The 13,135-nt window shown below is 48.7% G+C and overlaps 1 protein-coding gene across 1 annotated transcript in view; it reads right to left on the reverse strand.

Moving 5' to 3' along the window:
• LOC149122076 (glutamate receptor ionotropic, delta-1-like) overlaps nucleotides 1–13,135 on the reverse strand; it is a 298,789-nt gene that overhangs the window by 130,391 nt on the left and 155,263 nt on the right. The window contains exons 5-8 of the mRNA XM_089314126.1: nucleotides 6,399–6,500; nucleotides 4,929–5,126; nucleotides 1,846–2,170; nucleotides 611–749 (exon numbers count right to left, since the gene is read on the reverse strand). Of these exons, the coding sequence (XP_089170252.1) occupies nucleotides 611–749; nucleotides 1,846–2,170; nucleotides 4,929–5,126; nucleotides 6,399–6,500 (764 nt within the window). The remainder of the gene's footprint in view (nucleotides 1–610; nucleotides 750–1,845; nucleotides 2,171–4,928; nucleotides 5,127–6,398; nucleotides 6,501–13,135) is intronic.

A 13,135-nucleotide genomic window follows, 5' to 3' on the forward strand; every position in this document is an offset into this window, starting at 1 on the left:
CCATTATTACCTGCTGCCTCCCAGGGTGTGTGTAAGTTAGCAGAAAGCTGAAACCAGAAGTGGAGCCAGGACTCAAACTCAGGCTCCTCAATATGGGATGTGGGCATCCCAACAGCATCCTAACCTCTTTGCCAAATGCCTGCCCTGGTTTCAAAAATTGTTGAAATGTAAGTGGAATAAGTTTTCTATTCTTTGTGATAATTGGCATGTTTTAAATCACTTTAAGGTATTTGAAGATTTGAAAAATATTAGACTTGTGACTTAAATTAATTTTAACTAAACATTGATAAAATTTGCTTAAATGTCTGCGAACAAGTTTAAATGTCAGAGGAAATTTAATTTGTTAATCTTAATGTTTGATTTGTTGACTTTTGTAAGCAGCATTCAAAGTTCAAAGACATGAATTTATACATTTATGCAATTGTACAGGAAACAAAATACAACAAGAATGAAGCTCTTCTCTTGGCATGAAAGATTTTAGTTATCTGACTGCAGATCCAGGATCTGAGTCTCTCTGTGCCCTCAGGTTCTATCCACAACACCTGAGAGCCCTGACAGGTTTGTACCATGTCTTACATCACTCTAGATCTAGAAGAAGGAACAGGCTTACCTTATGGGGTTGTCCATCCTGGACACTGTGAGGAAGGCAGCAAGGTTGGCTGTGTAGGAGGAGCACACGATGAGGGTGAAGAGCCACCAACTGCCCATCACAATGCGCATCGCCATGGAGTTCACGGAAGATTCGCCACCTGCAGAAGGCAAGCAGGGTGAACTGGTCAGTGGTGATGGGGGATGGGAGCTTCACTCCCTTCCCCAGAGACCTGCTCTGCCCTGTGGCTAGGCCAGGGGACCAGGGAAGGGACTGCCCACTGCGTGAGGGGAACTTTGCTGGTAGCAGCCAAGACGTCTACAACTACTGATCTTGGAACAGGATGGAGGACCACAGAACACGCAGGAGTCCAGACGGGCCGTGCAGGGATAAGAAGCTTGCCACAACACCGGGGACAGAATTCTGAATGCCAAAACCTTCTCACCAAGGTGAGAACTCCTAGGGCAGCATCCCCCTCTGATTCCAAATCCACGCAGAGTAGACTCAGAGATTTTGTAAATACAGGCTGTCTACCCAGAGGGTTCCAGAGCTTTCTTTTCAACCAAGGAATAAGATGTACCCTACGACTTCTATTAATATTCAACCCTCACTAGAAGACTTTTTCTCCAGGATTCTCAGAAATCATTGCAAGTAACTTTCAGGGAGAAGCTGCCTCTTTCAGGCCAATTATTTCTCCTTGGTCCCTTAGGTGGTAGCAGAGGAAAGCTCCTCACTGCCCACCTATTCTCCTTATATAACCTTGAAAAGCTTTCACCAGGGTAAAAACAGGACCACGACTCACATTAGGAACTTTGCAATTTGTCCTTTTCCACCCCAAATTGCACGGTGCAGAACCCTCAAGCAGAGGAGAATGCCTAGCAGACTGCAGTACAATCGGGATTATTTTCCCCCATTATGACTGCAAATTTAAACCAGATGCAGGGTTTCTCCTGACAACCTCATGTGCCTAGCAATCTAAGGTGGGAGAGGAGAGACGCTCAAGGCAGAACTCCAAAGTTAATTTTACCTAACGGGGAGAATCAGGATCTGAAGTTGAGTTCTTTGTTATCATTTTATTCTGTTTCAATCTGATATCACATAGAGAAATTGGGGCAGTGTGATATTAGGACTGTGTTAGAGATGAAATCAAATTGCATTTAAAATGACTGGGTGAAGTCATTTCTAAGAACACTGCCCACAGGGAAAAGTCCTTCCAGGTCCTCAGGGTTAACCAAGGCCAGGAGACAGGCAGGTACCTTGCTGCACGAAGGCTCCGTACACAATCCAGATGGCGCTGTGCAGGGTGGCAGAGGCGGACGGTCGCGGCTGGGTGGCACTCTGCGCCCTCACAGCCTGGATCCGGTTCAGCACAAAGATGAGCACCCCCACCACAGGGATGGCGGCGGCGATGCAGGCCCACACCGCGAAGTCAAAGGGTGCGAACAGGGAGAAGATGCTGATCTTCTCCTCGGGCTTCTTCATGAGGATCCCCACTGAGTAGTCCATGTACCGCTTGCTGAAGTCCACGACACTCTCCCTCTCGGGGGTGATGGTGATGGCTGAGATGGCCACGTCTGCTCTCTGAAAGGCAAACCAGCTCTTCAGTCCATGCACCCCCGACCCTCCAGGGCTTCTGTGCAGAGGAAGCAGAATTGAGGGTTGACTCCCTGCGGCTCTGCACCCTGTAAAGTCAAGTCCAACACACTGCTGTCTGCTGTTGCCTCTCCTCTCTTCTTCCAGGGTTATCCAAATTTCCCCTGGATAGCAGGGCCAGTCTCCACAACACTATCACCCCATCGATCCCTCTCTTTTCTAAAAGATTTCAGCAATTAGATGGTGAGCTGTTCAACCATGGTGAACTTCACTAACATTTGGGGCCTGGATTGTTTTATATGCAGAGTAAAACTCCCGAGGAATAAAGGGTCATCTACTGGTTTCTGTCTCCCACCATTCCCTATCTCATGGCCTACAGACACATGAGCTGGTTTTTCCTGCACCCAAGCCATACTGTGAAGGGTTGCTCTGCACATGCCCTATGGTGACCTCAAAATGTCCCCCAAGAGTTCTGCTTCCAAAAGTGGCTTCATTTAAAAAACAGACAAATGCTCCAGTAGTATGGACCTGGACTGGAGATGAGGCTGCCATGTCTGGGAGAGGTTAGGAGCCTCACTGCCTAGAGAGAGGGAGATGGGCTATATGGTCTAGTTTGCTGTGGCTGTTAGAGTGCTGAGAGGCATGGTCATCACTTTGATCTTGGCTCTGGGACCTCCAGGTAGGAGGCATCAGCAGTGATTATGGTGTGTTTTTGAACAGCCAATCCTGACCACCGGTTTGACCCATGTGTCAAAGTGGGGGAAAGGATTTTATAAGATTGAATGTATGGCTTGGAAGTGCAGATAAACTGACATCCAACACCATCTAGAGTACAGAGGACACAAGATGTGGGAGAGGACTTTGTTCAAGCACTCCTCTTACACTTGTCACATCTTTCATCTCTGGTTCTTGCCTTTCTTTCCAGAAACCCAATATCCAGTTGTTGCTTTTAGGGTTGGGAGAGTTTGGGGCATATTTAAGGGTAGGTTTATACTCTAGTGTACGTAAGGTCTACAGGACACACTAGCGAATCAACTCATGACAGAGGTGGAGGGGTTGACCAGTGACAGGAGAGAGACACTCCCCCCACAGCAGGACAGGGCAGGCAATACTTGCCTATGGAGGGGAGGGCAGATGCCAGCAGGTATGTATTTTATAAGGAGTAAAAATTAATTTCATGACCAGAAGTCTCAATTTCTTTCCCCCAATATAAGAGGAGGATGGAGGCTCATTAGGGAGCTCTAGGAGAAAGGGAAACTTTGGAAGACGTCTTTGAGGGATGTGGCCAAGGGGACCCACAAAGGGTAAGCTTGGGGGTTGCGTTGCACAGAGGCCCAGCTGAGGCTGGAGAGCAAAGCTCAGACCCTCATCTGAACAGATTCATCATTTTCTTCTCTACTTGCGTGCAGCAGCCTGGCTATCAGAGTTAAGAAGGCCAAGAACAGAACCAATTCAGGGCTTGGATGCAACAGGACATCGGGAGCATGGGTGCATGAGGGATGAAAGGAAGAGAGGCTCTCTCTGTGTGGTCAGCCACAGAGGATGTACCAGGCAGGGGAGGCTGCAGTGCCAGGTGGGCACAGAAACATCTGAGTAGGATAGACTCAAATGCACGGGCTAAGTGGGAAGAGCCAGAGGCAAGAGACCATATATTGCATGAGTGCATTTGTATGAAATGTCACAACTGCAACTCAGCAGAGATGGAAAGTAGATTAGTGGTTGCCTTGGGCTGGGGGCGGGAATGGCAGTAACTGTAGATCGGTAGGGGAGCCCGCAGTGGGATTATAGCAGAGCTCTCAAAGTAGATTACAGAGATGGCTGCACACTCAGTACAGTTACTCAAATCATTGCATTGACATCTAAAATGGCTAACTTACGTAGTGTCTGAGATTTCCCACAATAAATTTGTTTCTCAAAAAAGATAAAGGGAAATTGGAGTGATCCCAGGCCTAGTGCCTACCTTGATACCTTTAAAAAGCAAAGAGCCTGTGTCTGGGGAGTAAAGACCCCAAAGAGGTCGAAGCAGAACAAGCTGTGGTCCAGGTTGGGGAGGGCGGGCATGACAGTTATGGTGACTAATGTGAGATACTAGCAACATGCATGGGTGCAGGGAGTCTACACACTGGGAGTCAAGGGCTGTCCACAGCACAGTACACAATTGTCAATGTGTGTGTGTCAAAAGTAAGAATGAGTCCAATGCCACTGTCAGAAGTGATGGTGGGGAAATGATTGACAGGTCCCTAGAATCCAAAGGCAAGGCTGGGGGTGAGAGGGACTGGCCTCAAGCCCCGAGTTCCCATGAGGACACGGGTTCTGCAGGAGGGATGAAAGGTAAAGATCTGAGACAAGTATGCAGGGCTGGGGATGTCACACCACAGACACATGGCTATGCAGAACAGTCACATACGCATGCTTACGCAAATGCCAACATGCACGTAACCCGCTATTGACTCTGGGCAAGAGGAGAAAGGGCACTAGGTCCCTGTTTCAGCCCCAGGAAGGGGGATGGGTCTCCTGATGAGAGTGCTACAGGGTAGGCATGGTGGATGGGCTTGGAACAGATGAAAGAAATGGTTAGGGAGGGAGACACAGAGCGCTGGAGGAGAAGAAGGTAACAGAGCAGTCACAGGTGCAGAGGAGGGTAACCAGACTCTTTAGCTGGACCAACAGCATAATGGGCCAAGTTGTGAGGCCACCCAGGGGCACACCAGGGGCCCCTTGTCATGAACCAGCTTGTGGGACCTACCTTGCTGATAAGCTCCCCGATCATCCCGTTCCAGGAGGTGTTGTGGAGCTGGTGACCGTACCTGCCATCGGGGGCCTGGTAAATCTCATACTTGAAGCCCAAAGCCTTGGCCAGCGCATCCAGGACATCGATGGAGAACCCCTTGTAGCGCTTAGGCTGCCCAAGGATGTTCTCAGCCACCATCACGAAAGGCTCTTCCTGGGAACAGCAGAACGAACGATCTTCATTAACACCCATGTCTGGGGTACAGTTGGACAGACCCATCTAGGAATCCTAACTTGAATTGTTAGCATTTACCCAATTTCGACCTGGAGGCTGAACTCCTCTGCCCTTTTCTAAAAGCAGTTTATGGGCAATCAAGGAACAGTGTGCAGGACAATCACCCCAATCAGCAGGTCAACACACAGCCATGCAAATTTACCTGTCCTGTGTGACGTCATCCCAGGCTGTGCCCAAACCCCAGCTCGTAGAATAACAGCCCTCGTTTTCCTACTTTCATTTGTAACACACTCTGTCCTTAGGAAATGCCATAATTTTAGGAGACCTACATAAGACATGTGACACTTCTCATCCAGGATAATAAATGGCAATAAAGATCTGAGATATTAAATTGAGAGAAGACTGTATTTTATCTATCAGCTTGTACTAGAAAATAGATGCTGATGAACCAGCCAAGGTCATGCTGTAAGTGAAAGGGTAGGCTCGAATTAAAATCCACAGGTTCTGAGCCCAAAGCTGTGCTGTGTGCACACCCACACATTTTGTGCTGTGTCATGCGTGGAGCAGGTGGCTCCCTGGAAGGCAGCCCAGCCTCCCCCTCACGCTCCCCTTCCTTCTTGCAGGAAACGGAACAAGAAGGAGCTTTGGGCAAAGGGTGGCAGAGCCTATATCTCATTAATTTACTGTTGTTGAGAGAAAAAGATACAAGGCACATTCAGGGTCTGCAGAAACACCAGGGGCTTCTGTGCCTGCTGGAACCGAGGGGAACATCTGGACCATGTCCGACCCAGCTCGTAAGTAAGGGGTAAATCCGAAGTCCCTTAGAAATGCAAAAGTCTATGATCCCAGGGCAATGATGCTGGCCCAAGCAACTAGCAAGTGCGTTTCATCAGGAAGTTTGTGTCATGTGGGCCACCCAGAGTGCTGGGGGCTGAAAGAACTTCCTCCTCCCAGCACCCTTCTGGGGACCCTGGCTGCCCGCACCACTCACCTGAAGACCAGCAGCCAGTTGGTCAAGACCCTGTTGATGCCCAAGGAGCAAAGGAGCGGCAGAGCGCCCTCTTGAGGTCAGCGGTGGATCTGGCTGCAGGGCCCCTGCTCTAGAGCAGTTTAGGGATCTCCCTTGGAGTCTTACCCTTTCACAGTTATTTGATTGAAAGGCTCGTTTGCTCCTCAAGATCCCCTTTCTCTCCAAACACAGCCCTAAACAGACAGCAGCCTTAAGCTCCCAGAATATCCCCGTGATCCTACCAAGACAGTCACCACTTTGAGAGCCAGTCCTTGGAGGCGGCTGCCCATGGGCCTCTCCTGTAGGCTGCCATTCAGGCCTTTCTCTGAGTCCCACGTTGCCAGCTGTGGAGGAGAGGGAGTGTGAGACACACACACACTGTACAGGCACCTGTGCATACCTTAGGAACACGTTTCCTAAACTGGGAACCTGAGTCAGGCAGGGAGGTGGGCAGCAGCCCTGTGGGCTTCCCAGAGACCCAGATCCATCCTGCAGTTGTAAAGGAGAACAGAGAGGTCCATTGCCTCCATCAGCTCACCCAGGCCTCTGGGACTGCGGGTATCCCCAAAATGCAAGCAGTTGGGAAGAGCTTGTCACTAGGACAAATGTTTATGTCCCAATTGTATTCTGTCTGCACACAGAGGCTGTGTCACTTTGTCTTCCACAAAGTCTCCTCTTTCTTTAATCACTCCTTTGACTTTCTTAGGCCACAGGGCCTTAAATTAAACCATTGCCACCGCCACAGGCAGGCTAGGGCTCAGCAGTAAAGCAAGTAACAAAAGCCCAAGTGTGCAGCTTCTCTTGCACCCTGGTGCCTACTGCAAGCATGGCCAGGAGCTCTCTGCATGTTTTCTCTGTAGTGTAAATGCCATCAGATAGGCAGCAGAGGGGGAGAGCACAACAAATATTCTGTGTGTGTGCCACATCCTTCTGCACTTCCTGGCTGTGTGCAGTGGCTCGATGCAACTGTGCCAGGTGCCCTAAGGTGGTGAAGACTCTGCCATCACTCGGAAACAACAGAAGAGACACAGTTGTTCCCAGGACTCAGTGGCCTGCATCCCTGCAGGGCCAGAGCAAAAATGGCCACCTCTTTGTCTGGTCAATGATTCTCAACTATAAACTGGAGACAGGTGAGAGAAAATACAGAACATACTGGCCCCACTTCAAAGCAACTAAATCAGAGCCTTAGGGTAATATCCATGCCCTTGGAACGGTCCTGCCATGCCCTTCTGGAATCCTTGGCTTGGCTGCATAGTAGGATCTCTCAGGGAGCTCTTTAATACCCTGAATGCTGGGCCCCACCCCCAGAGATTCTGAGCTAAGTGATTTAGATATCATGGTCTAGATATGGTGGTTACAGACAGCCAGGATTCCGAGCCACTGCTGTAGGTTGAACCAGTAATTCTCAAATGATGATGCACACACAAATCACTCAGGGGTTTCGTATGCACTTTCTGATTCTAGGCTTGGAGATTATTTCTGTCTAACAAGCTCCTAGGTGCTGCTGCTTGCTGCTGCTCCATGGATCACCATTTATGTAAGGATCAGACAGCCATGTGCAGTGCCTATTCTTTGTCAGGAAAGACCCCAAAGACCCCTAGTTGACCTGAGCAGCGGAAATATTCCTCTGGCACTGTGGGACCTAGTGGAGCCATCCGCAGCTCCACAGGAGGACATGAGCACTCCCCCAGCACCAACCACAGCCCTGGCACTGACTGCAGGGTCTGCACACTGAGCCCTGGCTATGAGGTCCAGAACTGCAGTGACCATTCCACCTGGAAGATGATACACCTCTGGGGCCTCAATCAAAACCACCAGGATGAGGAAGGGGATCCTAGAGCCAGTTTCCAAGGAATCTGACATGTCCTACTGTCACTTTGAACACGACACCTACCCAGACAGCTCTCTCCTAGCAGGATGTCTAGCAGTGATGAATGTGAATTTAGTTAAGAGTGTGGCCATGCACTCTGAAGAGCTCCCCCGGCCCCCAACCACCAGATTATTTCAGAAGGCACTCCAGTGAAAGCAAGTTAAGATATACCCAGAACTCTGGTCGAGGACATCAAGATGCTGATGATACCAGACTTTGGGAACCGGTACGGTGGGAAGGAAACATGGATGCTTCTCCACTGGTTCTGAAGAAAGAGTCCTAAGACCTCAAATTGATTCCTGCAGCTGGATTACAGTGACAGTCAGAGGGAAGACGACAAATTCCGAGGAGGAGAGCAAAGGGATTGATTCTCTGCCTTCTTTGGATACCTCAGTGGGGACTCAGGGGGCAGGGATGGTGTGTGTTCACCATGACATAATGATGTGCACCCCCTAACTGCTCAGTCAGGTACTGGAGCTGCTTAACCCTCATGTGTGTTCTGTACTCTTCCAGGCCTGGGTAGAGTTCTGAAGGTCTCCTTGAGCATCCCAGTGGCTCACAAGTTGATAGTGGAGGTGGTTGTTTCTTAATCCTGGCTTCAGAGTTCAGAGACTGGACGCACTGTCCCACGCCAGGATCTGAGTTCCTAACACCTGGTGCCAAATGTTTCCCACCCCAGACCCCTGCACAAGGACGGAGCATGCTGGCCCCCTGCTGCTCTGGTTTAGATGAGCAAAAGAAGCAGGGCTGTGCTTGATCAGGCAGGCTTTACCTGCCTGTCTACCAGGAATGCATCAGGCATGATGGAGAATGAAGCAGGAAGAAGGCGTTGGGACAGAGCCCTGTACTGCCAGGGTGCTAGCTCAGCTCTAAGAAGCTTCCAGCCACTGCCTGGCTGCAGGCAGCAACTCCTCTGCCTCAAACCTTCCAACAGCCTGCTCACTGGTCTCATTAACCCACCCTTTCTCTCTCTCTTCCAGCCTTGTGCTATGCTGGTGGGTGCCTTTACAGGAAGCAAACCCAAACATGAACTATGCCAGTTAAAGAAAGGTCTTCCCAATCCCAGGCCAGCAATGGTCCTCAGCCACACTTCACTTTGTACAGCTACAGCACACCGTCTTCCCTCCTGACCTGGGCTTCAGCTCCTTCTGCCTGGAGCGCCAGTTGTCTTCCTCGGGATCTGGTAAATGCTTAATGATTTGAATTATGTATTTACTTGAGAGAGAAAATTCATTCACTGGTTCACTCCCCAGATGCTCACAAAAGCTCCGACCTGGGGTCAGTCTGGTCACCCACTGGGGTGGCAGGGCCCCAGTCATGTGATCCATCACCACCACCTCCCCGGGTCTGCATTAGCAGGAAGCTGGAGTCAGGAGCCAGGGTCAGGTCTCGAACCACTCACTCCAATATGGGATGCAAGCATCTTCACCAATATCTCAGTGACTAGGCCAAACGCTCACCCCTTAATCATCTGTGTGGGTTTTTTGCAAATAAGCTTTCACTTTGGAGTAGTTTTGGATTTACAGAAAAGTTGTAGGAGTCGTGCAGAGAATGTCCATATGCCCCACTCTCTGTCATTGAGGTGTTAACATTACTGTGACACACTGACCACACTGATTACAACTAATGAATGTGCCACTCAACCTGCAATAGAAATCATCTCTGGGGCTGAGTCTGCGAGGCAGCTGTGGGACCCAGCTTCCTTGCTGTGTTCTCTGGGTCAAAACCCCATCTTCCTAAGCCATCTGGTCTCAGGCTCTGCGGCTCAGACGTGCCTTGTTCATTCCTGTCCACCATGCACCAAACACCACATCCTTCTCTCCAAGATTTGCTTCTAATACTGGTGTAGCTTTGGGGATGGAGATGGGAAGCTGGGAATAAGTAGGTGTGTGTGAGCCTGCAGATCTCTGCTCCTTGCTCTCACCCCTTCCCTGGGAAGCACAGCATTAGAAACAGTGAAAGCAAGTCCACAAATATTTGTTCAATTAATTAAACTGCTCTGAGATTCCATTTTCTTATCTATAAAATGGAAGAAAACCATCTTCCCTGCTTACCAAGTTGAGGGGCTATTCATAGGAGAAAAGAATTTTGAAATAATCTATTATAAAATAGCTTAATTAAGAAACACAAAGTAAAGAAGCAGATTGTAAAACCGCATGTCCTGTGCAGCCTTAATGGTGTTTAAAAAATAAAACAACAGCTATAGTAGAAGGAGGAAAGGATATATTAAAATGAGATACAGTAAGCATGTGTTACACGTGGTTGGTGGAATTAGGAATAACCATCATTCCCTTCTTTATGCTCCTCTGGGTTTTAACAGGTTTCTCATTCCTTTCACAAGAAGAAAAATAAGCCTTGGATAAAAATAATTGGCATAGGTGATTAAGCAAAACCTTTATCACATGCACTTCTACGAGAGGCAAATGTCAAGGGTACAAAAGGAGTCAAGCGATCTGCCAGTACCCCAAGGCCCACGTGAGAGTCAGAACTCACAAAATCAGTGTTCTGGCGCCAAGGAGCTGTGGCCTGGGGGTGCACTCCTACTGCAGATTCAACCAGCGTCTCTTATTAAAGACCCCTCCACACTGGAGAACGGCTCCATAAACCTGTTGTAGCAGGGTATAGGGACACAGCCAGAGCTGAAACACAGATGTGTGAGGTCAGGCAACGTTTTTCCACTAAGAATGACAGCACCAAAGCATCTCAGTTAATATTCAGATGACCCCGATACAAGAGCGCCTTTTAAAACAAAGTGGGGCTGGCACCGCAGTTCAATAGGCTAATCCTCCACCTGCGGCGCTGGCACACCAGGTTCTAGTCATGGTTGGGGCGCAGGATTCTGTCCCGGTCACTCCTCTTCCTGTCCAGCTGTCTGCTGTGGCCCGGGAAGGTAGTGCTTGGGCCTTGCACCTGCATGGGAGACCAGGAGAAACACCTGGCTCCTGGCTTTGGATCAGCGTGGTGTGCTGGCTGCAGTGGCTATTGGGGGGTGAACCAACGGAAGAAAGGAAGACCTTTCTCACTGTCCACTCTGCCTGTCAAAAAAAAAAAAAAAAGTGGAATTTGATGAGAGGTGAAAAAAAAAGGTTTCTCTAAAGCTGTCATCATCCTTATCTTTTTGTCTCAAAGTGCTCGGGACTTAGTTATTTTTTGTTTTGTTTCAATGCAAGCATCTCTCTACCTGGCCGTTGGGCATCCTGCACCCTGACAAAGAAAGAAAAACTACTTCAAAGCAAAACCCAAATTCTGCCTTTCCAACACATCAAAGTGCAGCTGTGTTCCCGGATTCGGGATACTGCATGTTGGGCAGGAGACTTTATTATTCCCTCACATCTGGACGAAGCTGAGCGCCCCAGGCTGCGCGAATCTTCCTGCTTCCAGGAAGTTCTGTGCTCTCGCCCAATTCTAAAGACTAATCAACCTGCATCATTTCTGAATGAAGCCATCCCTCTGAGCACCCGTTACATTGGAACAGGACAGAGAAAAGCATAATTCAGAGGAGGGAATCCAGTGGAAATTTTTGTTTGTAATGCAGCCTTTAAATGTATCCCCAACCACGCAGCAGACAACATTAAGAGAGACTGTGCCCTTACCTGTGTCCCAAGAACACTGGTGCTCCCTACTTGCAATGCCATGGAAAATGTTTCAGTCAATAAAAGCCGAATGGGGCAGAGAGGCTTGATAAATGGGAAGCCAAGAAAACCTTTTACCCACGGAAGTCCTGACACTTCGTCATAAGGCTCCATTTGTACACATGTGCATCTACTCTGACTTCTCCTTGTACTTTGCAGACAGAACGCTGTTTATGGGATTGATGAATTTATGGCCGCAGACACCCACTTTTGACAGCTGACCTGTCAAGACCAACACCTGAAAAACTAATTTCCAGCACTGTTAAGCAAAACGAGCACTGCTTGTATTTGATAAGACAGCTATGGTTTTCATTCATGGCTGTGATCTGCCCTGGCCGGGCCAGAAACGTGGGTAGAGCCAGAGGTGATGGCACAATCATCACTTGGAAGGAGATGAATGGTTTCCAAATCTGATTATGACAAACCACTGTTCAGGAGATCAGCCAGTCGGAGAATAGATTTCATAAATCACTGGCCTCAGGAAAATGTATTTCCTGAGTTAAGCGGGGTGTTCTTCATGTTGGAAGTTACAGGGATTTGGGACTCTGTGGCCTGCCCTTAAGAAAGGCAGGGCTATTAACCCTAAGTGGGTCAGGCCTCTTTTGGAAGATAGAGCTTTGTGATCTGTGACCTAGGGACAGATTATTATCTCTTCTTGGGGATGGAAGATGACAAGAGGAGACAATCCAACCACCTTACAGCTCAGAGATGGAATAAGACCTGTGTCATACATCAGGGAACCTGGAAAAATTCATGAAAAATGGGATTAAAAGAGAAGTTTATTTTGGTGTAAAAAAAAATGGAATCCATGCACAGTTTTTTTTTTTTCCATGAACTTTTTGAAGACCCCCTCATATGCAGCCATGCCATTTCCTGGGAAGAGGAGGGAAGGAACAAAATGAGGGAGGCAAGGAAGGGTTTACTTTACCCAAATTGTCTGTTACACTTTCAGAGCTGAGTGGAGCATACAGCTTATCTCAGGCAAGAGAGCACTGAGCACGTGTGGTGACGTTGTTATGACCCTGAGTGTCTGACCCCAGGGCCGTTGCTGAAGTCCCATGTGAGCTGCACCCTCAGCAGCCAGCGACTGTGTCAGCTGAGTGCAGGTGGCCTCTGTCAGGACACAGGCTTCAGGAATGATGGCCATGGGGGTTTATTATCAAGTGTATAATAAGCCCTCTATTGCATTTTGCTCCCTTGTCCATTTGCACTGGAAAACAAAAAGGGCACAGTGTGCATTTCAAGGGATCACTGTGCTGGATGGGGATGGGGTGAGGGGAGGACCCTGTAATGAGTCAGTTTGATTGACCATTCAGCCAGCCCTGATGGTAGACAGTTGACTGCAAGTATTAGCTTTGGCTGAAAGCAAGGATAACACGTTTTAGACACAGATGCAGCATCTCAGAAAGAGAATCTAAGCCTCTGAGGGTACAGCACTAACATTGGTAGCCAGGGTTCCTGAAGTAAGGTTTAATTT

The sequence above is a fragment of the Oryctolagus cuniculus genome, chromosome 15 (genome assembly GCF_051225735.1).
Source record: "Oryctolagus cuniculus isolate XC-2025 breed Fujian yellow rabbit chromosome 15, ASM5122573v1, whole genome shotgun sequence".
NCBI lineage: Eukaryota > Metazoa > Chordata > Mammalia > Lagomorpha > Leporidae > Oryctolagus > Oryctolagus cuniculus.